Below are 27,958 nucleotides of genomic sequence, written 5' to 3'. Positions count from 1 at the left end.
TTTAGGGACACAATAGCGAAATAAAAACACTAGGATCATGTAGAACAGGTTAATACAAACATTTAAGACCAAAATGATGAGCCAGACAGCAGTAATTAAGGAGGGAGGGGCGACCGTTTTAGCTAAGTTTATTTATATATATAGTCTATTGGTTGGATGCAGACTTATATTATACCTTCCCAGCGTAGTGGTGGATGACAAAGCCTGAGTTCCAGCTGTTGAAGTGCTCATGTGTCCCCACAGCCGCCTGGAGCTTCTGCAGTAGAGTCCCGTCGGCTCCCTCTCCTTTGGCGTGCATCGTCGCGCAAACATCGTCCAGAACAGACATGATACCAGGGGGGTTCTGAAAAGAGACGCAAAGAGAAAGGGCATCATTAGCTGATTCATGCATGCTGTTCTTTTGCTGTAGCACTTTGAGGTTTGTCTTCAAATGTAAAGTGAAATATAAATAAAATTAATTATTATTATTATTAAGTTTGAGTAATTGTGTATAGTGATGAAAAAGGGTTATTTCTGTCCTGTGAATGTGACATTTTAGTACAGATACCTGCTCAAATGAGAATATAATTTCGATTCTAGATTTAGTATCGATTAATATCTGATTTTCACTACTTTTGACAACCTTATTGGTGGATTAAATGCAGTTCAAGTGTCTGTACACAAGCCAATTCAATACTGAAAAGAAGTTATGCTATTCACTTTTACAGAGCCAAACCAAAACTTCTTTTTTTTATAGCTTTATCTTAAAAAACTCCAATTAGTAGCACAAGAATGGAAACCTTCAGTAGCTTGGTTTTGAATAGAAATCGTATCTTGCTCAAATATTATACAAATCTAAATACACACAAGAGATAAGCTTTGAATGAAACGTCGTGAAATCACTATAGCAACCAGACACCCAGACCCATGAAGCCTTGGGTCTATCTAAACCTTACCAGTTTGTTTTCAATCAGGTCACACACTATTTTGTTGTTGAAATACTCAATTGGAGTCCACTTGATTCCTTCTTGCACATACTCCTCCTATGAAAAGGAATAAATACTTGTAACAGAATGTATTTATAAATGTGTGTTACAATGATGACAAATGATCACCTGCTCAGCCTTCAGGGTCAGCTCGATAAAGATTTGCTGTAGTTTTTCGTTGACAAAGTTGATACAGAATTGCTCAAAGCCATTTTTCTATTAAGGAAGAAAAAAGATGGTCAGTAAGTACATTCTACACTGTAAAGACAATACAGTGAGATAATACTATGGCTAATGTCCTGGTATAGGCACCATTTTTACTTTTTTTGGAGATATGCAAATAATACAAATAACACAATGATATTTTTGTACTTTTGTGTTGTCACATTTTAGCATATTTTTTATAGATTTCCATAATATTGTCTTAAAAGTGCACTATGTATCTTTTCTGTTGGAGGGTTTGACACCTGCTCGTCTCTATGGCTTAAGACAAACAAATAGCATCCCCATAGAGTCAAGTAAGTGTAAAACCCTCCACCAAAATGTTTGTGCATCTTTTCTTTTCTTTGTTTATTTATACAGAGGAACCCAATGAGAGCACCCAGAATCTCTTTTTAATAGCTGCTCTGTTCAAAATACAAAACAAACAAAAGAAATAAGTACTCCATATAAAACATTAAAAACATGTGCAGATATTTGTATAAAAGTTAGTTAACAGATTATTAAATAGTGGATGTGGCACCAAAGTATCCAGTTTTCTTTAATATTGTTATAGAGCTAATCAAAAAAACACATTTGTGTTCATTTTGGTCAATATTACCCACTGATATTTTATTTATGAATTACTCTGGCAGCTTTATAAACAACTATGGCAGTCCTAAACCATGGATGCCAATATAAGGAGACTCCAGACTGACCTTGAAGATCTCAAAACCGTAAATGTCTAGAACTCCAATACTAAACTCTTCATGTGGCTTCTGTATCGCTCTGTTAATCGCCTAAAACAAAGAAAGTTTAAACTCATCTTATATGGTAACTTTCTCACTCCATAAATACGATTGTGGAGTACCTCGACCAGGTAGTCAAACAGCCGTGCGTAGAGGGCTTTGGCCAGAGCGTCCCGGGTGTACGTGGCCTGCTCCTGGTTCAGGGTCACGTTTATGGACTCGGACTTGCCTCCCCATTTGGAGTCCATCTTTCGGCTGGTCAGTTTGTCCTGGAGCCGAGTCGGGTCTATGCCTAAAAGATACGCCGGGAAAGCCAGCACTGGAAACACAAAAAATACTGTAATGTTAAGCTTACAAACCATAGACAGATTAATTTAATAAATTTGAGAGAGTTGTGTTTTGTTTCATTCACAAATATTTAACACACAAACCCTGTATATTAAGTCTGAGTTCTTCTCTCAGATAGAAAACTCTCTGTTCCACCTTGTGACGTCATGAGGTAATACAGGAAGTGCTTCTAAAGTGTTTTTAAACTCCATACACCCTCACTAGAATCATTTCACCCCTGGAATTGACAATCTCTACTGGACTAAAGGTAAAAGGAGCTGTTAACTTGAAAACAGTACCACTTCATGACGTCACAAGGTGGAACAGAGCATTTTGAGCTTTGAAAATGAAGACACACTAATAATAAAGTGTTACTCAAACATGCGTGAAGGAGTGTTCAGGAGTCAGGTCTGTTTTTGACGACATAACAACATTATAACATGGCTCAAAGCTCATAAGAGTTCATTTTGTGTAATATAGGATCTTTAAATGTGTTAAAACTTTAAAGTAGTGAATTTAAAATGAAAAATAAAAGAGTTTGTTGATTTGCACTACATAACTTTTCTGATGGAGTCCGTCACCTGGCTGTCGGTTTCCATAGAGATTCGTAAACAACTATAATGTTCAAATTGGAAATAACCCACTTCCCACCCAGACAAAGCAATAACATTTCCATGGAGACAATCCAGTGGTGGACTGTTAAAAAAGTTACACAGTGCACCTTTAGACTGTATGATCAGGATGACCTACCTCTGAGCGCCTCTGTTTAGAATAACTAAAGTAGAGGTTTTCAAATTTACATCAAGTATAAATGTAAAAACAATGGTGTAATGCATGTAAAAGTAGTAACGTGCTGTAAGTAAATTTTAAAGTGGATATTTTTACTCCACTACTATTTCTGAACAGGACTAAAAAGTAAAAGTATTTTTATCATTCTTTGGCCCGCTGAAAAGGCTTTGGTGTTTATTTTTAACACATTCAACAAAATGCAAAAATAACAAATAAAAAGAACACAGAAAAAAAAAATCGACTCAACTGCTTCAGCACAAATCTTCATCAAAATCACTACATTTGAACGTTTGTACATTTTTAAACTGGTACTTTAATACTTTAACTCAAGTTGATTTTTTCATGTGATACTTTTACTTAAGTTTTTTTTTTTTTGCTCTGATATCTGTACTTTTACTTAAGTCACAAAATTTAGTACTTCCTCCACCACTGTCTAAAAATAAACATAAATTTGGACGAGGCAGACAAGTGTATATGGTTTTTGGATTTTTAATATACCTTGCCACCTTAATAAACAAATACAAATACAAATACATACAAAAGAATAGACACAGTGAAATGTCTGACCACCTAAAGGTAAACACGAATTATATTCAGTCGCTGCAGTGAAGCTCTAAGCAACCAGAGCGAGACTAGACAAACAGCAGAGTATCAATTAGCCGGGAGTCTACGGGGAATACAAGGCTTATACTCAAGTCCCAGAGGAGAGACACAGCCAATTTACAGCTGTATGTGAAGAGATATGTGAAATCTCTTTAATTACAAGATTTCCATTGCATCTTACAGTAGACCTCTAACTACGCCTGTCACAATAATTACTACATAGACTTACAATACTTTTTGAGGGTCAATATTTATCGTCAGACTTTTTCTTTGTACTAGTGCGGAACTTTTTGTTATTTTTCCTGAACTCTGATTAGATTTGAGCTGTAGAGAGATGAATAAATAACTTCTATAACCGGCAATAATAAACAAAATTATTTTATTTATTATTGCCGTTCACGTTTTTCTATAATATTGCACATTTATAATATTTTTTTAAGATAATCCTGCTACAGAGTTATTGTGTCAGTGCAGTATTGTAGTTTCATCATTTATATTTTCTTTAGCAATACAGTATATCGCACTTCAAAATTTGGTATCGTGACAGGTCTACCTCTAACATATATGGAGTTATTCTACAGTCCATTTGAGGTAGTGCAGCTTTAGTTAAATAAATAGGCAAACACTTTAGAATATGATAAGAGTTTTTTGCATGTCTGTGTATTGCGACAGGCCTCTTTTTGTGTTAGAGTAAATATTGACACTGTTATCTGAAGTATTTGATGCTGGTGTTGGGTGTGAGCTCACAATCCGTGCTCTCCACTTGGCCGTAGTTTCCTGCCTCGATGAAGCTGATGTTTCCCAAATGGAGGATCCCGGCCACGATCTGCAGCACCTGAGCCTGCACCTGCACGGGGATACCGATAACGTGCATCGCCTCCTACGTGGAAAAACACAAAACACAACAGTTATATAGGTTTCAGTTATATTATATTACACAAAATGGACTCTTGTGAGCTTTAAGCCATGTTATAATATTACCTCCTCAAAAACAAACCTGCAGCTGTGTTTTTATACATGCTTGAGTAACCCTTTGTTATTATTCTGTCTACATCTTGAAAGCTTAAAATACTCTGTTCCACCTTGTGATGTCATGTATAGGTGGTTCTCAAGTTAACAGCGACCTTTCACCTTTAGTTTAGTGGAGACAGGCAATTCCAGGACTGAAATTATCCAAATGATTCTAGTGAAGGTGTTTGGAGTTTAAAAACACAGTGAAGCACTTCCTGTATCACCGCATGACATCTCAAGGTGGAACAGAGTGTTTTCTGTCTGAGAGATGCAGGTTTTGTGTGTTAAACATGTGTGAATGAAACAAAACATACTGAGAGAATATTTGAGAGAAGACTGTGCAGTTTCAATTTGATTGTGATTAATGTTGCAGCCCAAATGTGACTTGCGCCTTGTCACTAGAGTTCAGCCGATATACCAGACCGATATTTGCCCTTTTAAGCATATTGGCAATCAGCCTTAAATCTCCAGCACACGCCGATATATTGTTTTGGCAGATCTGCTGCTTAGAAGAATACATGTAAAGCTTTATTTGAACACTTTAGTGTGAAGAGATATCTACACTGCAACTGCTCCCATAGGCTTATGCTAAAAAGGGCTGTGGGTAAGGTTGTAGTTAATTAAAGTTGCAGAATTTGAGGAAAATAACCAAAATTGCACATATAGGCCCAAAAATATTGGCAGAGCTTATCAGCCATTGGATAAGCTCTAGATGTGAAACAATTGGTATCAGCATCGACCATGAGTATCAGTCGATCTCTTCTTGTCTTCTTTCGTAAGGTATCAGCTGTATATTTTGTGAATGATTTGGTCAATAGAAATCTCTCAAATGCAAAATGTTTATATATCCCAAGGCAGCTGTGGGTAAGTACAGAGACACCTCCAAGTGTGACTCCAGACTAAATGAGTAAAGCACAGCATGTATTGATTCAAATCTGACTGAAAAACTTGATAAACTAATACACTTAATAAATATGTACTCAAGTCAATGCGAAATTAAATGTACTAGTCTGAAAAATCTCTTAGTTTTCATGTGAACAATGTTTTTTTCAAGGAGGAAAAAAAAAAACATGCAAAACAGGCGGTATGCACAGGACAGAGTAAACATAGATTTGACTTGAGGCGGAGCTATGACACTGAAGAGAGAAAGAGACACACAGACATGTTTGTTTATACGATTTTACTAGAAAAATGTCACAATAAATGTCTTTTAAAGTGGCTAGGAAGCAGGAAAATCTTCATGAATCAGATTAATAGTAACTAATTAGATAGATAACAACTAAACAATTATTAAAATAACTGTAACTGTCAGTGAATGCACTAATTCAAAGTATAAAACTGTATTTTGTCTGTAAATATACAATTGTCAAGTTGACTTCTAGATGGGTCACTTTGGCTTCACTTAGGTCAAATGTATTAAAAATCAAATCCTTTATACTAAATTTAATGCCACACTACGGTATAATCCAGGCAATCACTGTATTCATGAAAAAGAACTAAATAAAGACTTGTGAAATGGATTTAAAAAAACATAACATGGAAAAATCCTTAATCACCTTGATCAAAATGTATTTTTTTCTCTAAAAAAATAAAAAATAAAAATCAATAATCATTTCAGCAACCTAAATTTGACAGATTTTTTATTTATTTATTTTTTGATCTGTGGCATGCATTATATAAAAAGTATTTGTATTTTATTTGATTATTTATTCCCACAAGTCTGTCCTTTTACTGACCATTGACGATTTCAAACGTCTGGATTTCAGTTAAATTATAATTTTATTAATAGCACGGCCCAAGTGTTCAGCTACAGTTACTCACTTATTTTACAAATTATTTTTTCAATGCTCACAAGTTGTTTGAGTAAAAGTGTGTTGTTTGTACCATAGTTTCCTGAAAGTCTTTACTGTCGTTGGTCCCGTCCACTTTGTACGTGCCAGACTGGTTGAGGTAGTAGTAATAGTCTGGAGTCATGATGCCCAAGCCTTCCTTCTGCTGTGCATTGGCGCCCTCTAGCAACTACAGGAGAACAGCACAAAACACATTTTTAAGCATGATATATTGCTACAGAGATATACTGTGATAACTGATAATATTTACAGTACTTTGTCCCGTGACACAATAACCTTAAGACAGAATAATCCCAATCAACACATTTTTAAATAGACAATATCATTAAAAGACAAAGCAAATAAAGGAAGAATGAAGCAAAACTTAGCCATAGCCAACAAAAATAACAAAAATCTCCCTGTTATTGCAAAGAAACTATACACACGATAAATACTGAGCCCCAAAATATATTGATCCAGCTTTCATATATTGAAAGATAAGTCGATACAGTAAAAATTGTGGTAGTCAATTTGTTATTTTCAACATGCAACCTTTTATATAAAAACAGCAAGGAAGGTCTTATTATTCATTTGCATCCATGAGTTTATACGGGACATTGTAACAAGATTTTAATCGTGTAGAAGGATTTGTTGATATCTAACTGTAAGCTCGATTTAATAAAGTTGTAACTCAAAAAATAGGCAAAATTAGAATCTTTAGGCCAATTTTAGTCAAATCTGACTTACTCAAATACGAAAAAGAATATCCAAAATCCCGTCTGTAGATTTTTGTAGGCGGTATGTCAAAAAATGAAGCAGAAATTTAAACCTGACACTATTCATTTTTAAGATTCATGTTAAATATGCACAGTTTTGGCCATTTTTACACATAAAATGCCTTATTTATATATAATGAGCAGCTGCTTTGTCTTGCAGTCAGAGCTTTTTATCAGCTGTGCATATCTCTATGTACCAGCACTTATTCATACATAAAAACATTACATAATCAACTTGTAATACATTTTTTCTTACTTTCTTTCTTCTTTATGTAAGTTAACCACAGAGTAAGTTTCAAATTGATTTCTAAAGGTGAATTTCTTCCTGTACACTTGCAGTGCCTTAAAATAATATGTAGGTAGATGTTTGCTCTATAGAGATTTCTTGCACTAGTTTTTGCCTGACCTGGTAATAGATGTGAAAGTTTCTCTCGTTGTCATTTTGGCTCACAACTCGAGATTTTTCCAACAAGAAGTTTGAAATTTTCCCGCCGTCAGGTTCTCCTCCTCTGCTGAACTGAATTTCAAAATATTTTCCCTGAAAGAAAAAGAAATGAACAAGCATAAATATGATTGTGTGTGCAAAAGATAGAAATATTCGTTAATATGCTGCTATTGGATGATAGTTCCAGATGGAGGGGAGGGGCGTCTCTAATGTAACTCTAGATAGAGATAGAACTTCTGTGTCACGAATGTTTAAACTTAGCATTATCTGTTTGGGATTGGCGCCACAACTGTACAATCTTATCATGGTTTAGTCTTTGGGGTTGAATAATGGCACCTCTTTCTGAAGCCATATATGAAAAATTTACAGTTACAGAGAAGACATTGAACTTTGTGCCAGTTTTTTCATGTGGATAGGCCCAGTAATTACAGAGATATTAAGTATAAACCAGGTCAACAAATCTGCAAACTGACAGTTAAACAGCAAATGCCACCGTAAAGTTCTGACCGGCTGCCAGCTCAGTTTAAACTATCTGTATCTGAGAATGTTGTGAATGTGAACCCACATATTTCACACATAAATACACACATAAATGCATTGTGGTCTGTAAGTGTGAAAAGATAATTGCAACTGATAAATCCTGTGTTAAAAGTAGAAGTATTGAGTATTTATTTATTTTACAGTACATGTTTCTATGTAATAACAGATAATTACACAATAGTAAGGTTTAGGGTGAAGAATTAGAAGTTATTACATTGTACTTAATGATGTATTTAACAGCCAAAGCTTTAAAGGCTTTTGTAATCTGAAAAATAAAATGTCCCATCTCAAATAATACCAACAAGAATATAATTTAAAATCATATATATTTTAAATAAAGATAGACACATATATTTGAACTTTTTGCATATCAGCCATCAGCTCTAACTTTCCAGCACAGGCCAATATTTTGTTTTGGTCAAACTGCTGCCTAAAGAATATACATTAAACTTTATTTGAGCACTTTAGTGGTGCTAAACAATCAGTATCAGCCAGAAAAAAAACACATTAATTGATTTTAAACAGTTTTTGAATGTTGCAGTAGTTCAAATTTGTGAATGATGAGGTAGTGACTTAAACTGTTGAAATGTCTAAATATGTTCATATGTCAATTTTGTTCTTTTGGTTTTGTTAATTAAAAAAATGCATTCATATTTCAAGCTGTGATCATACTTGAGTACATATCCTCAACCACAAAGCTGTATTTTAGCTTTGAGAGACTGCATTTACTCTTAGTCTAAAACCTTTTCTTACAAATATGACAAAAAGACAAAGAACAATACAGTATTAATAGAAGTAACTTACAAATCGACTTGAGTTGTTGTTGCGGACAGTTTTAGCATTTCCAAAGGCTTCCAGCAGTGGATTGGACTGAAGGATAATATCTTTTACATGCTACAAAAACAGAAAATATAAAAATAAAACACAACACAGCAATATGTGAGGCACTGCTAATCACAATACCAATGCTCACTAAAGGGTCTTTCATCTGCCGCTTCCTCATATGCCTGAAATGTTCCACAATATGAATAAAAATGAAGTTGCATAGAATTCCACAGACACGTGATGCTACCAGGCCAAATCACAGGTCAGATCTGTGGAGACTGTCTGTTTTTTAGGCATTTTTCTGAAATAAATATACGCGTAATTAAATAAAAGCAAACACAGATTAGAGATGCGTTCACACTTTTACATAGACCACATCAAAATCAAAACTAAACTGGGACAAACACTGGAACTAAATGTGGACTAGACCAGGTTCCTGTTGTTTAAATTGTCCTTCATTAAAAAGCTTCAGTGGCTGCGACTGAAACAAACCTCATTAAATCTTTTTACTTTTGTGAGTTGGTTCATTTAACCTGAGTTCATTAACACCCCACCGTTCACTGTTCTCTTCACTCTTCACTGCTCTGTTCACTCTTCACTGCTCACTGTTCTGTTCACTCTTCCCTGTTCACTGTTCTGTTCTGTTCACTCTTCCCTGTTCACTGTTCTGTTCTGTTCACTCTTCCCTGTTCACTGTTCTGTTCTGTTCACTCTTCCCTGTTCACTGTTCTGTTCTGTTCACTCTTCCCTGTTCACTGTTCTGTTCTGTTCACTCTTCCCTGTTCACTGCTCACTGTTCTGTTCACTCTTCCCTGTTCACTGCTCAGTTCTGTTCACTCTTCACTGCTCTGTTCGCTCTTCACTGATTACTGTTCACTGTTCTGTTCACTCTTCCCTGTTCACTGCTCTGTTCACTCTTCACTGCTCACTTTTCTGTTCACTCTTCACTGCTCACTTTTCTGTTCACTCTTCACTGCTCACTGTTCTGTTCACTCTTCACTGCTCACTTTTCTGTTCACTCTTCACTGCTCACTGTTCTGTTCACTCTTCCCTGTTCACTCTTCACTAGTCACTGTTCACTCTTCACTGCTCAGTTCTGTTCACTCTTCCCTGTTCACTCTTCACTAGTCACTGTTCACTCTTCACTGCTCAGTTCTGTTCACTCTTCACTCTTCACTATTCTGTTTACTCTTCACTATTCACCATTCTGTTCACTGTTCACTACTTCTAGGACTAATCTAAATCAGACAAGACTAAACTGAGCTCAAAAACGAGGAACAAATCATGACACCCTTAATATCATACTGTGGAACATTCCAGGCAACGCAAACACATCTCCACAGAGACAAGCAAACACTGAATAATCTACCACAGAAGTTACACAGTGCACCTTTAAATCTCACCTGCACTTTGGCTCCACCTCCTGACACTTTGGAAATGTAGCCCATAATATATTTGGCAGCCACGGTTTTACCAGCTCCACTTTCACCACTGGAGACAAAAAGCATCAGTTATGAACAGTCCAGTTTGAACCATAGTCTGTATAAAGATGTGGACTATACACAGAGGGGATATTGGATCGCTTATTTAGTATTTGAGTAAACTAAATCTCACTGAAAATGTGCCTACAGACTCAAATTTTGCATTATTATATATGTTTTTGTTTAAAACTTCAACAAATCAGGGTTGGAATTACAGTAAATATCAAAAAAATCCTTCAGTACTTTTTCTCAAAATCTTGTTAAGTAAAAGATTAGAAAGTTTGGTGTATGCAGGTGTGACAAAAAACCAAACAGCAGAGCATCACACCTGTGCTGTACAACCTGCACTGGCTCCTGTTTCATATCAGGTGCAAATGTTATTGTGCTTAAATGTCTTCACTTTATGGGTCGTCTTTATTTGAGGGAACTACTGTAGCCTAACCAAGTGGGACATCACCCGTAACATTCAGCGACAGTCAAATTAAGCTAATCGAGGCTAGCGGTTACACAGGTCCATATTTGGATTTCCGCCCGCGCTCACTTCCTGTTTGGAACGTGGCAGCGAGCAGGTTAGCGATGTCCAATCATATTTACAGTCTATCATTTGAACCCGTGGAAACAGCTCAAGTGAATGATCAGGAACTGTCGTGATTTTAGGAAAGTACCAGCTTTTTGTTTTTTCTTTGAATATTTTGAATAACACCAAAATGAATGTAAATGCACCACAACACAGTTTTAATTACTATTCTGACTTTCAGTACTGCATTTAGTTACTTCCCAACACTGTCTATGGGAACTGAAACTTTATTTGAAAACATAAGAAGCCGATCTTTGTAAATAATTGTCTGAATAGATTTTTTTTTTTCTTGTCCAACTCCTTTTGATACCTACCTTATAATAACACATTGGTTTTCTCCGTCAATCATCATGTTTCTGTACATATTGTCAGACAGTGCGTAGATGTGAGGAGGGTTTTCATACTGGGCCTATGAAAAAACATAGTGAATAAACGTTTGTTATCATAATTTAATAAGAAGTAAAAGGATGAAAATATAAAGTTTTACTCACAGCTCCTTGGTACAGCTCGATCTCTCGGTCGGTGAAGTAGGGCATCTGTTTGAACGGGTTTACTGAGATTAACACAGGGCCTATGTAAGTCTGAATAGGCAGGTTAAGGAGGCAGCCAGTCAACAATCACGTAAATATGATCAAATTTAACTCGCCTTTGTATGAAAATCAAAACATTAACTGTACAATAAAGTTTGTCTAATATCCTGACTCATCTCCAATAATAACATTTAAACCAGTTATTTAGAAAAAACACAGGTATCAGGTGCTCACTTGGTTACAATATTGTGCTTTTGTCTGCTCTATAGTTATAATCTATGACACCAGTGGATCTGCATGTTATAACTTGATCATTTTAAATCACAATATTGATCTAAAACGCCTTATTAAAAGAAATAAGTCAGCTGCGTTAGAAAATTGTGTGTCCCGTGAAGTTGTCCTCCGATGGATAGCTGCAAATTTTTTTCATTTGTGCAAAAATGGCTACGCAACGCTGCAAACTAAGAAGAGAGAGAAGTGGGCGTGAACTGGTGATATTGAAAACACGGATTGATTGGAAAAATCACTACATGATTAAAAGCTCAGAAAAGTTGATTTTGCATAATACATTACATCTTAGCTAACATGGTTTTTTTTATACAAATATAACAAAAAGGACTGGGAATAATAGGTTTGCATAGAGATTGGTTTCTAGGGATAAAAAGCCTTTTTTTTTTACACTGTTTTAATTATGTATTTATTCATTGAGCATACATTTTATTATAAATTACCTAAATATAATTCCAATAAGTAGGCCTATATATTGGAAATTGCACCCAAGGATAAACCAGACTTGTCTGGACAGTCCACAATTCTCTTCCTAATATCTTGCCTGATTTCTTTTGACTTTCCCATGATGTTACACAAAGAAGCAGTGTGTTACAGGTGTGCCTTCAAATACATCCACACGTGTCTCTAATTAACTCAAATATAGTCAATAAACCAATCAGATGCTTCCAAAGACATGACTTCATCATCTGGGTTTTCAAAAATTGTTTAAAGCTAGAGTAATCTTAAAATATGTAAACTTCTGATTTTGAAGACAGTAATGAAAAATTGTCACTCGTTATTCTGGCATTTTGGTCATAATAATTTTAGTAATCCTAATTGACAGTGAAAAAAGTGTATGTGTCTTTTTATATAATGTATGTAAATAATGGTTTCAAATGTAAATATATATATACACGAGTCTACCCTGGAAACTGTACCTACACTTCTTTGTTATGTGAGATCAGTCCAGTGTAATAATAGGCCACATGTAAATGAAGAAACAACACCATAGTTCAAACTAGAAGTGCTTGGAGAGGACTAACTCAAATCATTCAAGATTTTACTACTGAGCCTAGATAACTGCATTCTATTGCAGACCAAATTCTTAAAAGTACACTGTGTAACTTTAAGTAAGAGGTCCACCACCTTCTTGTCTTGCCTAGGATGTTCCACATATTGTATCTATTCAATTAAAGCTCATTCTTACTATAAGCAGGCTTGCCTATGGATATTTTACAGCTGATGCCATCAACATTTCCTGGGTGTGTGATGCTAACTGTAGGCACTGCTCTGTCAGAGGCTTTGTTAGACTTAAATCTGATCTTTATTTGAACACAATCCGACCAAAAACGACTGACTAAATTGGAATTACCACAAATGAGATGATTTTTACTGTTAAACCAGGCCCTCTCAAACAAAATTACAGATTTTCAGTTTGTCACTCTCTCCGTTTTTGTTGAAGACCAAACCTAAACAGGACCATGAGCACTTGTACTGATCACAGGCTCCTGAAAATGTGTTGTTTAAATACATTTTTCTACAGTTTTAAAACTTTCTTAAAATTTTTTTGGCTGTGTTTGCTAATGCGTGGGTTGTGTCACCATGGCAACTGCTGAACATTACGCCATACACATACATTTAGAACAAAGTATCAATATCCACAGACCTGAGCTGTAACTGGTGCAGTTACCTGGTGGCCTCTGTGATTCTTTAGATATATCAGGAATACAACCAATACAACACTAATTTCAACTCAGTTCCATTAAGATGAAATGAATTTGTTTACTCAGAGGAAGTGCTGTTTTGAGTCAGCGTTGTTAAAGGCAGGTCAATGCTAAAAGTTGTGTCAGTGTGGTTAATGCAGAATGATGTCAGCTGCAGCTTCTTACCAAGTGTCTCACTCCAAATTTGGAGCTGTGTATGTTAAAAGACGGAAGTGAGCTGTTGTGCCACTAGCAGAAGAGGAAGAAGAGGAATTTATATAGAGATACTGTGCTTATATGTAGCTTCTTTGTTATCAAAGTTTGAAAAATATTCAGCAAATCCCATTTAAATGAAAATGTCTGTTCTCAGTGTGTACATGTGTATTGTAAAAGTAGCTCTTGGGGTAAAAATAAGACCACTGTCTGCATCTAATTATAAAGCATTTTCAATTGTCCGTAAATCAGGCTAATGCACTGTTAGCATCCTAGTTGTTAGCGTCACACTGAAAAGTGCTTATAAACTCATCATGGTGAATAATTAGGATGCACATGAGGTAAGTGAGGGACAACTTTGGACCACTGCAAAACGTTTAAAATGAACTAGATCTGTTTAAAATAACTGCTATTCAGTACATATTCAGCACCATAGGAGCGGAGGTGATGTGATTGTACTGGTTGCCATGGTAACAATACAACACAGTATATGTGTTGTACACATATACAACAACAGTATATGAGCATTACTATAGACTACTACTATACAATACTAATTGCCACCTCTTTTCAAACCAGTTAAAGGTGCACAATGTAACTTTTCGAATTGAGGATCCGGTGCCACCTATTTGATTAGTGCTTTGCCTGAAATGTTCCTCCGTATGGCATTGATTATGTGTATCTCCATGGAGACAAGCAGTTGATGCCCCTCGGTGAAGTTACAGGCTAGATCTATGGAGAGGTGATCCCGCTCAAAGTAAGAATGCATTATTTTCATGCATTTAAAAAAAAAGAAAAGAAAACATCTATAATTGAAAGAATCAGAACAGAAGATAAACTTCTGTGGAACATTGCAGCAAAGCTATAACATCTCCGTGGAGACAAGCAGGTAACTGACACATTAGATAATGTAACACTCACAGTTGATATTGTGGCATCCCATTTGCTGTTGATGTGCCTTATTCCAGACTCAACGCTTCATAAAAATACAGAGAGATATCATTTCTGGATTTGCCAGGCAATTTGTTGATAATCAGGTGAATTACAATATTTGCCATTTTACACATGGTTTCCCTCTGAATATCAGGATACAAAGATATAGTCGTCCATGTATCTCTTCTTGAGGTTCTCGACGATGGCGTCTTCTGTGATCTTGGACAGCAGCACCATGTCGTCCACTCCGCTCTGCTTCACATTCTGACTCTGCCAGTGGTACTTGGCCTAGAAGCACAGAGAACATGACAATGGTTAGGCCTACTGCGGAGTTTCAGATGACAACATAACATCTATAGGGCAATACTATTTGATACAGATGGAGAAGTTTTTGTTGTAATATCACAAGTGAATAGGTCTAGCCACTAATAGAAATGATCAGCTTCAACATTTGTGCTTTCATCTTTTGAATATTTCATGGAAAAGTACAATGTAATCAATGGGAAAAACTGTCTCTTGCCCTCCATCTGTATGACGTATGACATCTTCACATTCAAAAATCTGGAAAACACTGTGAATTCGGCAGTGCACCTCCATCAGGTCTATTATGTAAGTGCAACATGCAGACAAATATAAATTTACATAATGTCAACATTATGCTCTAATTCACTCACAATGTTAAGTGTGAAGAAAAAAAAAAAACTGGAAAAAAAGAAAAAGAAAAAGAAAAGAAAGCTGTAGCCAAGGACACACAAGCTGTACGTTTGTGTGTTCTTGGATCTGATCAGTCAAACTGGTGTAAATTGTGCGTTATCAGATATGTTAAACATATGTTAAACAGCTAAACCGTTGTAAACAGTGTCAACAGGAAAATGACAGGATGCAGTTTCAACTGTTCCATTCATTTTCAAAATTTCTTTGTTTCTTTATATTTATTTTTAAAAATGTTTGATTTGTTTTGTGTATTTTGTCACATCACTGCTGTGAGTTTGTTACAGGAGATGCAGATGCTGCATAATTTCTCTTGTTTTTCTTTACATGCTCCTATGAAATAATCACACACTAACAGCACTGACGACTAACCAAGAACAATTTTGTGCTTCACAAAATGCTTCATTCAGAACAGCAATTTACACAGAGTTTTCTCTTACAGCAGAAGATAACTAAGCCAGCAGAGATGCCAGGTCTGAACAAAATTGACACATGTATATACACACATATATAAATGTGTCAAAGGGGGATATTACTAAATTAGTTTTTGTTTTTCAAAATTGAATTGTGAGAAAACAGGTGTTTTTATTTTTCCATTAACTACAAGACCTGTAACCTGACAATGCCCTTCAAGACAAAGAACCACAGTGAACCAACCACCACAGCTGAATGGTCTGAACTTCACTGGAAGAAAAATTCTGAAAAATTCAGGGATTCACTTCTTTTCATGTGACTCAAAAGAACTCGACCTGTTCCTCGTGTCTCCAACCACAGCCCTGAAATCGACATATGGGTTGAAGGACAACTCCAGTGACGAGCTGTGGCCCAGAGAGACGCCAAGCTGCGTGTGGACAGAGTACAGCCATGAGTAGTCAGAGGGAGGACAAAGAGACAGAGGACAGGTGATGGAAAGGTTTAACTGAACAGCGCCACCATCTTGTGACTACAAATCACATCGGATATGGACATACTGATCTGAACACAACAATGAACTTGTGAATTTCCCTCCATTTCACTCAACAATGATAAAACTGACTTCATCTCCATGAGCTGAATTTGGATCCACAACAGTTAATGTTTATGTGCATGTTCTGTTTGTGACAATGATTGTTTATGAAGTATGATTAATTAATAATCAAGGGAGGAAGTGTGATGGAAATTTAAGTATATTCATTATGTGAAGAAAATATTCTTATCGTATGTCTTTAAGTGCATTTGTTCTCTGTCAGTCTGTCAGACCCAGACCAGACATTTAAATGTGTGAAGGCGCTATCTCCATCTCACAGGAAAATCATTGTCATTTTACCTGTCTGTGTAAAAGTTCATTATCTCACGGGTGTGAAACAAAAGTCACTCTGCTTTGAAATGTATATAGCATTGTCATTCTGGTATAAATAGTCAGAGCTCAGATACTCAGGGAAGGAAGAGGAACTTAGACTGGGGGACAGAGTAGGGTGAGTGGGGGACGGAGTAGGAGAGACCCGGGATGCTGAAAGGCTACTAGTCTGTGGCCCTGTCCAGTCTGTATCTGCTGTAACAAAGAATAAACCTTGTTTGTATTTTGAAAACTCACTGAGCTTTGCAAATGGATTACTTTTCATCAAGAATTGTAATTTTTCCACCACCCCACCAATGTCTGAAATGAGGAGTTTTTTGGACAGCAGTGGACTAAAGACATCTGTGACTAAAAGAGGAGGTGACATGGCTCTGGTTTAAAAAAAATTATTAGGATCTTGCAAAAACAACTATGTGCACAGAGAAGTACCAGTAAATTCTTTTAACTCTTTATCTTTTAATGTTATGATGATTATTTATGTTTTGATCTGTTTGTATTGTGATTTTAATGTCTTTCATATTCTGTACAATTACTTTGTATATGAATTCGACTATACAAATACACTTGCCTTGCGTAAACAGCATATAAAGTGGTACATAGAAATCCTTATAATCCAAATGTATGTAAATGTAAAAATGTATAAGTAGATATTCTCTTCAGACACCATACTGTTACTCCAGCTTGAGTAATATATATTTGACAGTGTAACAGTGCTCTTACTTGAGTAAAAGTTTTGTTTACTCTTCCCTCTAGTCTACAAGTGACAAAATCTTTATGACAATATTAAATAATTTGTATATTTACGTTTCTTGCACCACTCTTTCAGATATGATTTAGTTTCTTATTTTTATGGTCTACACTTTGAAAATTCAAGATGTTGTGCAATATTTATGTTTTGTCCTTCAGATTACATTCAGATTATAAAATATCAGACATTACTTCCAATTAGTTACAAATACTTGAGCAATAGTTTCCCCAAATACCTTTACACTGATAATTTTTGGCCCACTATTTTGTACTTGTAATATTTTTTGAAAAAGTAAAAAGTAAAAGGACAATACAGTAATTTCTTGCTTCTCTATCACCTCTGCAAAAGCCATTCAGAATAAAACCATTGTGGTTTGAAGTTACAGGAAGTGAAGGCTAGTTACCCGGCAACAGGTTAAAACTGAGGTTAAGTAATGTTTAAAACGGCCACTTTTTGGAAATAGCACACAGTGTTAGCCCAGAAATCTCACAGCTGTTTGTCTGATATGCTAACATGCAGCTAACTGTGACAAATGATGCTAGTTTATGATGCTAATAACTGGTGTAGTTATGCTAGCTCAGTGCTAGGCTAACTTTTTGGAAACACTTATTTTTACCTACATATTTCTTACCTTTTGCAGTTTGTTTTGGGTTTATATAGAGCCTCCTGATATTCTAATGAAATAAAATCTTTCTTTACTAACTTTAAACAGGTCTATGGGTCACGTGACTTGGATTGACCAATTAGATGCCAAGCTCAATGCAAAGCTAACTTTTTGGAAACACTTATTTTTACCTACATATTTCTTACCTTTTGCAGTTTTCTTTGGGGTTTATGTGGAGCTACCTGAGATTGTAATGAAATTAATTATTTCTTTACCAACTTTATGGGTCATGTGACTTGAGTTGACCAATCAGATGTGCAGGTGCTGATCGATAGACCAGATAACTAGAATAATCTGATAACTAGTCATGAGGTCTGATTATTCCTGTTTTGCATGCATAAAACAATATCTGATCATCAAAATTACACATTTCAGTTAATCAACAGATTTTAAGAGTAACTGTTGTATGCGAAAGACATAATACAGTGAATTTTAAAATAACTTTTTCAGTCTTTAACATTTTCTCTTTCATTTTTGTGTTTCTAGCGTGACCAGACGTCCCTATTTACCCAGGACAGTCCCAGTTTTGAGCCATTTGCCCCAGTTGTATACCAGAAATGTCCCAGATATCCCCATTTTTGACCAATTTGATTCCCACCAAGACTAAAGAGAGGCATAAATTGTCATTTGATTAGCCAAATTACAGAAAACATGTTTGAAAATGACCAGAACACAAAGAAAATGACTGAAGTCTGTCAGATTATGCTCTGACTCACAAGTAAATCATGAATAAGTCATGAATGGACCTACTAAGCCTGTCAGGATAAATATTATATTGACTTATCTTTCAATACATCATACTTGGAACAATCAGTTTGGGGGTTAATATTTATCGTTGATGCTTTTTCTTTGTACTGTTGGGAACTTTTTGTTATTTTTCTGTAGTACGATGAGATTTAAACTTTTGAAGGTCGAATAAATAACACATACAACTAATTATATACTCTAAATAACTACTAAAGTGTTTTCTTCTGTTATTTATTTATTGCAGCTCATGTTTTTAACAGTACTGTACATTTAGACTACAGTATAATGAATTTTTTGGGAATAACTCTGCTTTAGTTTTATTGCGTCACTGGAATTTTGTTTATTGTCTAAATTTTTTTCACCAAAATATGTGTCGCACTTCAAATTTTGTTATCGTGATAGGCCTAGGACCAACTCAAATGCATAACATTTTTCTTTATTTATGCAATATTTTTACAAATTTATTATTACATTATTGCCACATTATTTTGCCCATTTTACATAGGCAAATTTTCCTTGTTTAAACCTGGTGTGAGGTGTGAGGGATCAGAAAGAACTCACAGATTACTCACATCAGATAAAACTGTTGACTTGACATTTGATTCATCTGATGATGCTCATTTTTCTGTGCATGTAAACAACCAGTGTCTCTGTGTCAGGCTTGAGGACGTTTTGTGGTTTTGGCCAAACCAACAGCTTTCATACACTTATAGCCCTGTGGTTTTGGGGAATTACACTCAAAAACCCACTAGAATCTATGGCTGCACTCACACTGTTTTAACACCAGTTTAGTCCTGAGGCAGCCTTGGTCCTGGTCTAGTCCTGGTTTAACTCTGATTAGGTCCAGATTTAGTATCAGGTCTGGTCTTTGTTTAGTCCCAGTGTTGGGCATGGGACGATATTACAATTTTGTGTTGCGATTAACATTACCAAAATAATTACAATTAACAATAATATGATAGACTGGATAACGAGCTGTCTGTCCACACCCTGGTTCTGGAAGTAAATTTCTCATTCATTTTTCCCATAGACTTTACGAAAAAAATAAAATAAAAGTTGCTCAGGGCTAATCATCTCTGTGGTAACTAATGACCACTAGAATTGTATTTAAAATGTGTTTCTGGAACTTTATAAACCTGAGTTATTAAGTAATTTCACCAAATCGTATGTTTTAAATGCTTTTTGGACTTTAAACGACCATTATAGATGTTAGTTCGCACTTAGCATGTTGCTGGTTAGCCAATGTGATGTCTTTGAATATTTGAATTTTTGAAGAGTTTATGGGAAAAATGAATGGAAAATTTACTTGGGCGGGACTGTTGAGCTCCATACTCTGCACAATCAGACAGGATAAAAGTGATTTTTTGGCAGTTATCACTATTATGCAACACTTATATCATTATCATTGTTCATTGTCTCATGTCTAGTGCGTGTGCAAGTGTGAGCGCACCCTGACAAATGATCCTGGGTAAATCGTCACATTTTTCTATAGCGCTTTTCCACCTTCAAGCCAATCAAAGCGCTGGAATGACACCGCCAACATATCAGCTATCGGCTTTATATCTCTCCAGTATAGGCCAGTATTTAATTTTGGGCTGACAACCAGACTTTGCACTGAAACAGGGATGTGGTTGTCCAAAAATCATTGCTATAAATATTATCTTGTCCTTATTTTAACTGGGATCATAGTCATTTCACATCATATATTTTGAGGAAAATGATCAAAACTGGCCCTATTTTCCTTTGAAAATCATCAGAGCTCATCAGTCATCTGCCATGGAAAAACATCGATCTCTAATTTTTGCAGTCAAAATTGCAAAAGTAACACAAGCTTCATATACAACACATAAGGACTGTAGGTCTTTAGTCCTTTAGTCTCATATTTGGTCAGTGGTGTCTTTCATTTATCCATCTTCTCTTCTATCTATCAGACTCACTTATTCATGAGTTAAAATGCAGTACAATACAAACAAAAACAAACAAAACAACTGCACTGTCCATTTAAAACATTAAAAACAGGTGTATTTGTGAGTATAAATGGTTATTTCCAGATTATTAAAGTGTATTTGTGGCACCAGTGTGTCCAGTTTTGCACGTCCTTGAAATGTATTCCCTTTGTGGCAAGTAAAATACAGTAACCGAAAGCTTTTTTTTCCCCATTTCAGTTCTAGTGCAGTCAGTAATAGCCAGTAACCTAGTCTTTATATAAATGCATTGCTTCCTAGTACTTTTTACCTCCATAAATAGTTATTTTAGCTTGAACTATTTGGGTCAGATACAGAGATACAGTACGTAATAGGCGATTAATTGACTGGCAGGACACGACAGAACTTTTTTAGTGAACTTCAGCCCTAGACTGCATTAAATATAATTAGAGAGCACTTCCACACTTGTTCATTTACTAAAGTAACATGTGTTTCTAGAGGACTGTATGTGACATAAGATTTGTTTGTGGCTTTAACAGTAACAGCCAAAGCCCAGCATGTGCAGTTGTTTGAGTCTGATTGTTATGAGCTTATGAGATAGATTTCTGACACAAACTGATTTACAACATAGCAAAAAAAACAACAAAAAAAAAACAAAAAAAAAAAACATGCCTTTATTTACTTTTTTGAACTGTTTCCTATTCCGTAGTGCATCTTTAAACCAGACGCAGCTCACAGCTTCTTCCGTATCAGTATTGGTGAAGCTTTTGTTGGTGTCCGAAAGTAGTACTGCGGTTCTAACCACAACAAGTAGTTCTTTCAATTTTATCAAGCCGTCATTATACTTTCCCACAACAAAAGTACTGTTACTTGCTATGAATGCATTTCTACATGTTTTTGTTTTTTTTAATTTCTGCATAAAGAAACATTATTCTTTTCTTCTTTCTTTTCTTTTCTTTTCTGTCTGTGTGTCAGTAGACAGTAAGTACTCTCACAAATGGAGATGAGAATGATGCTACGATAAAGTTCAAACCTTGACCACTGACATACTGTGCAAGTTTTAGCCAAAAAACTGTAAAAAAAAAAACCCTAAAATAAAAGCTATTTTTTTCATTTACAAAAGCACGCATCCTTATGCTTATCCTTACTATGAATGGGCTTCCATCTACACAAACCTGACTCTTAGAACTAAGGCTTCTTCCTGCTTGTTTCCATGGAAATATAGTTTCTTTGGCTATAATCTTACACTGTATCAATATAAAACATATCTGTCGCCATGTAGAATGTTCCAAAGTATGGTTTTAACTTTGTATTTCATGTCACATTGAGAAACTCATACAGTGCTGCTTGAAAGAATTGCAAAAAAGTGAAGTTACGGCCAAGTTACAGTTCAGATCTGTGAAGAAGCGTGCCCACTGTTGTTTAAATTTACTTTTGAACAATAAAACTCCGATTTGAATGATTCACTGAGGCTTATTTGTAACCCCCAGTTTCGTAAATGTTTGAATCTGTGGCCCTGGATATAAAAATGTTTGGACATCACCGTGATCTTCAGACACTGATGATGCACGGTATGAGATGGGGAAGTGTTGTGACAAAATACAAGGTCCACTTCCTCCTCTGTCTCCTCACTGCAGCCATTGTGAAACCTGCAGAACGTTTCACATATAGAGGCTGTTTCCTGCTGATGCAAAGACCTTTTTCTTCACACATATATAATTGAACTTTGTGTTTGATTTGACACAGATAGAAACCGGATGACTAGATGAAAAGATACAGGTGCTTCAGTTTCAACTTTAAAACATATTGGTTGTAAAGTATAAAGTGACCAGTACAGATTTGTTGGAAATTTAAAAACATTGTATATAACTTTTTAGCTTAATAATATTAATCAAATCAAAACCTGTATCTTCATTATTATGTTGCATTGAAAAACATGCATCCGTACTGTGCGTGGGCTTGCATCTCCACAAACCTGGCTCTTTTGGCCTGGAGGAGGGAAATTTTGTTCCTTTGGCTATAATATTCCACAATATAACATAAAACACATCTATCCCCATGGACGATGTTCCAAAGTTTGGTTTTAACTTCACATTTCTACAGGATAATGCAGGTGATGTGCTTCCTCCAGAAACATACACATTTTACCTTTAAAATCATAGATGCTAACTGCAATCCCACTGTATGATTTAACGTTTTTATCTGATGTAACAGACACAGAGAGACTGGAAAAGCAATATTAGTGCAGTTACAACCACGGACACGCAAAAACTCTAGATTATCATATTGGTAAATATCATTTTTTTACACTAGCCATGCCATGGAAAAGTGGGACATTCTTTAAATAAGTGGGATGTAGTAGTAGTAGCAGTAATCGTAGTAGTAGCAGTAATCGTAGTGGTAGTAGTAATCGTAGCAGTAGTAGCAGTAGCAGTAGTAATAGTAGTAATGGGAATAGTAGTAATGGGAATAGCAGTAGTAGCAGTAATCGTAGTAATAGTAGCAGTAATCATCATAGTAATAGTAGCAGTAATCATAGTAGCAGTAATCATCATAGTAATAGTAGCAGTAATCATAGTAGCAGTAATCGCAGTAGTAGTAGTAGCAGTAATCCTAGTAGCAGTAATTGTAGTAGTAGTAGTAACAGCAGTAGTATTCGTAGTAGTAGTAGTTCAGTGTAATTTATTTGTCAAATTGATGCACAAAAATAATTTCTTGACAATGCTTAAAAAGAGGAAACTGGTTGTGGGGGCTTGGTCTCTGACAAAACCACATTCAAATTTAAATATAATATACTCCATATAAGGTCATGTACATGATAGACTATTTATATGCAAATATACAATTTATATGCAGATCTACAAAGACAGACATGTGTTGTGTGTCTAGGAACAAATACAGCAGCTGCTACTACTGCTACAGCTACTTCGACTACTACTACTACTACTATTGTATTCCAGATTCCATTTTTATGCTGTCCCATAACTAATACTTAATAGAAAGGCACGTTCTCAGCTTGTGGGTGTGGGCCCAAAAGTGGGTCACAGAAATGTAGAAGTTGCAGCCTAGTAGTTGTAGTTGTAGCAGTAGTAGTAGTAGTAGTTATTGTTGTTGCAGTACTTGTAGTAGCAGTCATAGTAGTTGCTGAAGTAGTAGAAGTTGTAGTAGTCACTGAAGTAGTAGTTGTAGTAGTGGGGGAGCAGTAGTAGGAGCAGTGGTATTTATAGTAGTTGTAATAGTAGCAGCAGCAGTAGTAATAACAACAGTAGTGACTGAAAGAGTTTAGGCTGCAGTGAACAACTTAATGCCTCACCCTATTAGTCTGAGTTTAAGACAGCGTAAGATGACAAGTATTTTGTAACAACTTCTAAAAAATATATCAGAAAAGTTCCATATGTGTAGCAGAAAACATAGAGACAATATGAACAGTATATACATGGCAGCTCAGGTGTGTTTTGTTCCATACCATTGTTCAAAGGTGGAGTTGTTTCCTCTTCTTTGGCCCAGAAAATGTCTAAATTCCAGCTGACGCTCACAATCTCGGCATTATGATGAGAGAGGCTTTACAGCAGCAGCCCCCTGTCACCTATCAAAGACACAAGACAGTTCTCACAATGCACTTCCTCAAACCCACTCAACGACAGAGCTGGATTGAAACGAGAAGTATTCAAAGATACTGAAAAAATGTGTACGTACCAGGCCACGTAATTCGACTTCTGCTTTCCAGACATGTCCAAAGTTATGACATGAGAGTTGTCAGCAAATTGAATCACTAAACTTTGGATTTGTGTTGCGAACAAAGTGTTGACACAAAAGTAAAGTGGCAATTAGCAGCTGCCGGTTGCTAGATGATGGTGTGTTGGTGAGTTTAAGCCGGCTCCACCCTAAGCTGTGGTTACAGAGGTGTTCCTTTACGCCCATAACAGTAAGGTTCATGCAAAGGTACTGAAACTGAGTGAGGAAGGAAAGAGAGCTCTGTTTGGCAATCAGATCAGATAAGAATTGGGTTAAATGCTGCAAAATTACTCCTTACAGCTAAAGTACCCAACTTTTCGGACGTTTGTGAGCAACATCAGAAGGCTACACAGTCTTCATTCAATTGAAAAAACATTTCATTTATCACAAACTTGTAAAAAAGAGTCATGTGAGTGGGGTGAGAGCTGATTGTCTGTCCTCTGGTGACCCACTCTGCTTCTTTTCTTTGTGTTCTAAAGTTGTGATACAGGCCAAATATTCAGATCTGCAGAGATTAAAAATATTCTGAAGGAGAGAAATAGCAGAGACAGATCAGAATAAATATTTTTATAGGCCTGTATTTCAAATATTAATCATGTTTTTTGCATAGTAAATAACAAAACAAAACAAACAAAAAAGGTTTGCTCACATATGTTGTTTGTTAATTGTCAAATGCAGAGGACGAATTTCTCTACAGGCAAAATAAAGAGGTAAATGGTAAATGGGTGGAATTACGGCCTCAAGCGGAGGAGTTTAAGTATCTCAGGGTCTTGTTCAAGAGTGAGGGAAGGATGGAGCGTGAGATTGACAGAACTGCAGCGTCAGCAGTGAAGCGGTCGCTATGTTGGACTGTTGTGGTGAAGAAGGAGTCGAGTTGAAAGGCAAAGCTCTCGATTTACCGGTCATTCTACGTTCCTACTCTCACCTATGGTCATGAGCTCTGGGTAATGACTGAAAGGACAAGATTACGGATACAAGCGGCTGAAATGAGTTTCCTCCGCAGGGTCCCTTAAAGATAGAGTGAGGAGCTCAGTCATAGTGGTGAAGCTTGGAGTAGAGCCGCTGCTCCTCCAAATCCTCTCGATGCCTCCTGAACACTTCAGAGGAGCTGGAGGAAGAGTCTGGGTGATGGAGGTCTGGGAGTCCCTGGTTAGACTGCTGCCCCCGCAACCCGGCCACGGATTAATGAAAGAAAGTGGGTGTATGGTAAATGTTTTTTTTTCCACCTTCAAGACACTCAAAGCTCTTTACATCAAGGAACCACTCACACATTCATACACCAGTGTACACAGACACTGGGGGCGAGGTGGGTTAAGGGTCTTGTCCAACAACACAACAGCAGCTTTAATCTGTGAGAGTGGGAATTGCACCACCAAACCAAACTGAACTAAAGGTAAAAGGAGCTGTTAACTAAAACTACCACTTAATGACATCACAAGATGAAACAGAGCAATTTGAGCTTTGGGGATGCAGACAGACTAATAATGCAGCGTTACTCAAACATGTGTGATTGAAACAAAACACAACTCCAGATATGTTTTTGATGAGGTAATACGGCTTAATGTCTTAAAGCTCACAAATCAGTGTTAGGTAATATAGGACCTTTAAAATGATTATCTTGTAAATTATAAACAAATGGGTTATTTCATATGATTTTGAATTTATTCTCTGGAAACATTTGAAGGTTTTTTTTTTGTTTTTTTTTTTGTATTGGTCATGAAATAAACTGTTTATTTCATGAGGAGAAAGGAACTATCTTTGACTTTGACTGCAAAATGGAAAAATAATCTACACATCTATTGAGGATATAAGACAAAAACGTGTGTCAAACTTTCCCCAACGTTTCATTTTTATAAATAGAGCTTCAGTGACATCACTTCCTGTCTGGAAGCACAGATTTCAATGTGAAAGTCAAATTACACCTTTAAAATGAAGGCGACTGCAATAGAAACAAAAATGGATAATTTAATTTAATAATATCTATAACAGAGATGTACATGGGTTCATTCAATATTAGACAACATACAGTACAGATCCTGGATAGATGTTTGACAGATGGAAAACGCATTGACTTAGAAACAAAAGACACTGCCTACTTCCTGTTACTTGGGATTTCAGTTGTTTGACCACACAGGCCAATATTTTACACGATTCTTGACTATAGACTGTAAAATATATTTGCTCACCACAAACACAACAGTATAAGGCAAGTTTGACTAACCACCAAACAGAAACACAGTACACATAACAAAATAGCACCATTTAAAGGCGAACTATGTAACTTTTCCTGTGGGGGGGACCCGCCACCTGCTCGTCTCCATGGAGATGTTACTGCTTTGCATGGAAAGTTACACAGTATGGCTGTTGTGGCATTAAACCAGGGCTGTCCAAACCAAGGCTCAGGGGCCAAATGCGGCCCTCAGACCAATTTTTGTGGGCCTTTATGCCTCCTCCTAAACTGGTCCAATTGATCAGGAAGTATTTTTTATTCCAAACTGAAGAGATTCTACCTCTATAACCTGGATAACATCACATTGCATTGTGACACAGACTTAAAAATAATCTTTCGAGTCTTATTAAAGGAACAATGTCTCTGTCAAACCTGTGTTAAATGCACCATGTGTCTCCCTGTATCGACAATGGTCTGTGGACCTCCGCTTCAAATGTTTCCTCAATGGCCCTCGGTGAAAAAGGTTTGGACAACCGTGCATTAAATGTATCTGTCTTGCATTCATTCAATTACATCTGTTTTTATTGCTCAAAAATATAAAAAAAACCCTGAATTTTTCACTATGAGCTGCGTCACCTCTTCACAGAGCTGACCTGTAACTTGGCCTAGTGGCATCACCGTGCTGGTCTCCATGACGACAGATCAGTTCAACGTCATACATACTTCGGATCATTCCAGACAAAGCAATAAAACCTACACAGAGACAAGCAGGTGGCAGACCCTTCACCAGAAATGTTACATAGTGCATCTTTCACCCAAAGCACCACAAAACACACATTATATTTTCCCAAAAGAAAAACAAGGAAACGGTGTGACGTAATGCACAGAGCAGCTTACGGTTTATGGTGAATCAGACTGACATGACTGAAACTACTGCCAACACTGCAAGTCTAAAAATACAGTGTTAAACTTCACTTCAGACACAGAACGTTTTGAGTGAGACGTGTAAAGCATGTGATATACTACACTATATACTAGTCTATGGTGTAAAATTCAGCATACTGTCAGAGTGCAGATTTGCTGAACTAGTTTATGAGTAATATCTCTGTAATGACTGGGCCTATCCACATGAAACAAAAACTGGCATGAAGTTCAACG

General features: G+C 36.3%; 1 protein-coding gene across 1 annotated transcript in view; it reads right to left on the bottom strand.

The window, feature by feature from the left end:
* The window catches only part of myo1f (myosin IF), a 36,436-nt gene extending 11,915 nt beyond the window's left edge, over nucleotides 1-24,521 (bottom strand). The window contains exons 1-14 of the mRNA XM_033964813.2: nucleotides 24,362-24,521; nucleotides 14,924-15,052; nucleotides 11,607-11,696; nucleotides 11,430-11,524; nucleotides 10,461-10,548; nucleotides 9,037-9,126; nucleotides 7,654-7,785; nucleotides 6,527-6,661; nucleotides 4,379-4,511; nucleotides 2,035-2,231; nucleotides 1,883-1,963; nucleotides 1,095-1,181; nucleotides 936-1,022; nucleotides 176-343 (exon numbers count right to left, since the gene is read on the bottom strand). Of these exons, the coding sequence (XP_033820704.1) occupies nucleotides 176-343; nucleotides 936-1,022; nucleotides 1,095-1,181; nucleotides 1,883-1,963; nucleotides 2,035-2,231; nucleotides 4,379-4,511; nucleotides 6,527-6,661; nucleotides 7,654-7,785; nucleotides 9,037-9,126; nucleotides 10,461-10,548; nucleotides 11,430-11,524; nucleotides 11,607-11,696; nucleotides 14,924-15,052; nucleotides 24,362-24,364 (1,515 nt within the window). The 5' untranslated portion in view covers nucleotides 24,365-24,521. The remainder of the gene's footprint in view (nucleotides 1-175; nucleotides 344-935; nucleotides 1,023-1,094; nucleotides 1,182-1,882; nucleotides 1,964-2,034; nucleotides 2,232-4,378; nucleotides 4,512-6,526; nucleotides 6,662-7,653; nucleotides 7,786-9,036; nucleotides 9,127-10,460; nucleotides 10,549-11,429; nucleotides 11,525-11,606; nucleotides 11,697-14,923; nucleotides 15,053-24,361) is intronic.
* Nucleotides 24,522-27,958: the final 3,437 nt, after the last annotated feature.

Source organism: Periophthalmus magnuspinnatus, chromosome 4 (assembly GCF_009829125.3).
Source record: "Periophthalmus magnuspinnatus isolate fPerMag1 chromosome 4, fPerMag1.2.pri, whole genome shotgun sequence".
Taxonomy (NCBI): Eukaryota; Metazoa; Chordata; class Actinopteri; order Gobiiformes; family Gobiidae; genus Periophthalmus; species Periophthalmus magnuspinnatus.
This window is presented reverse-complemented; position numbering and strand designations above follow the sequence as displayed.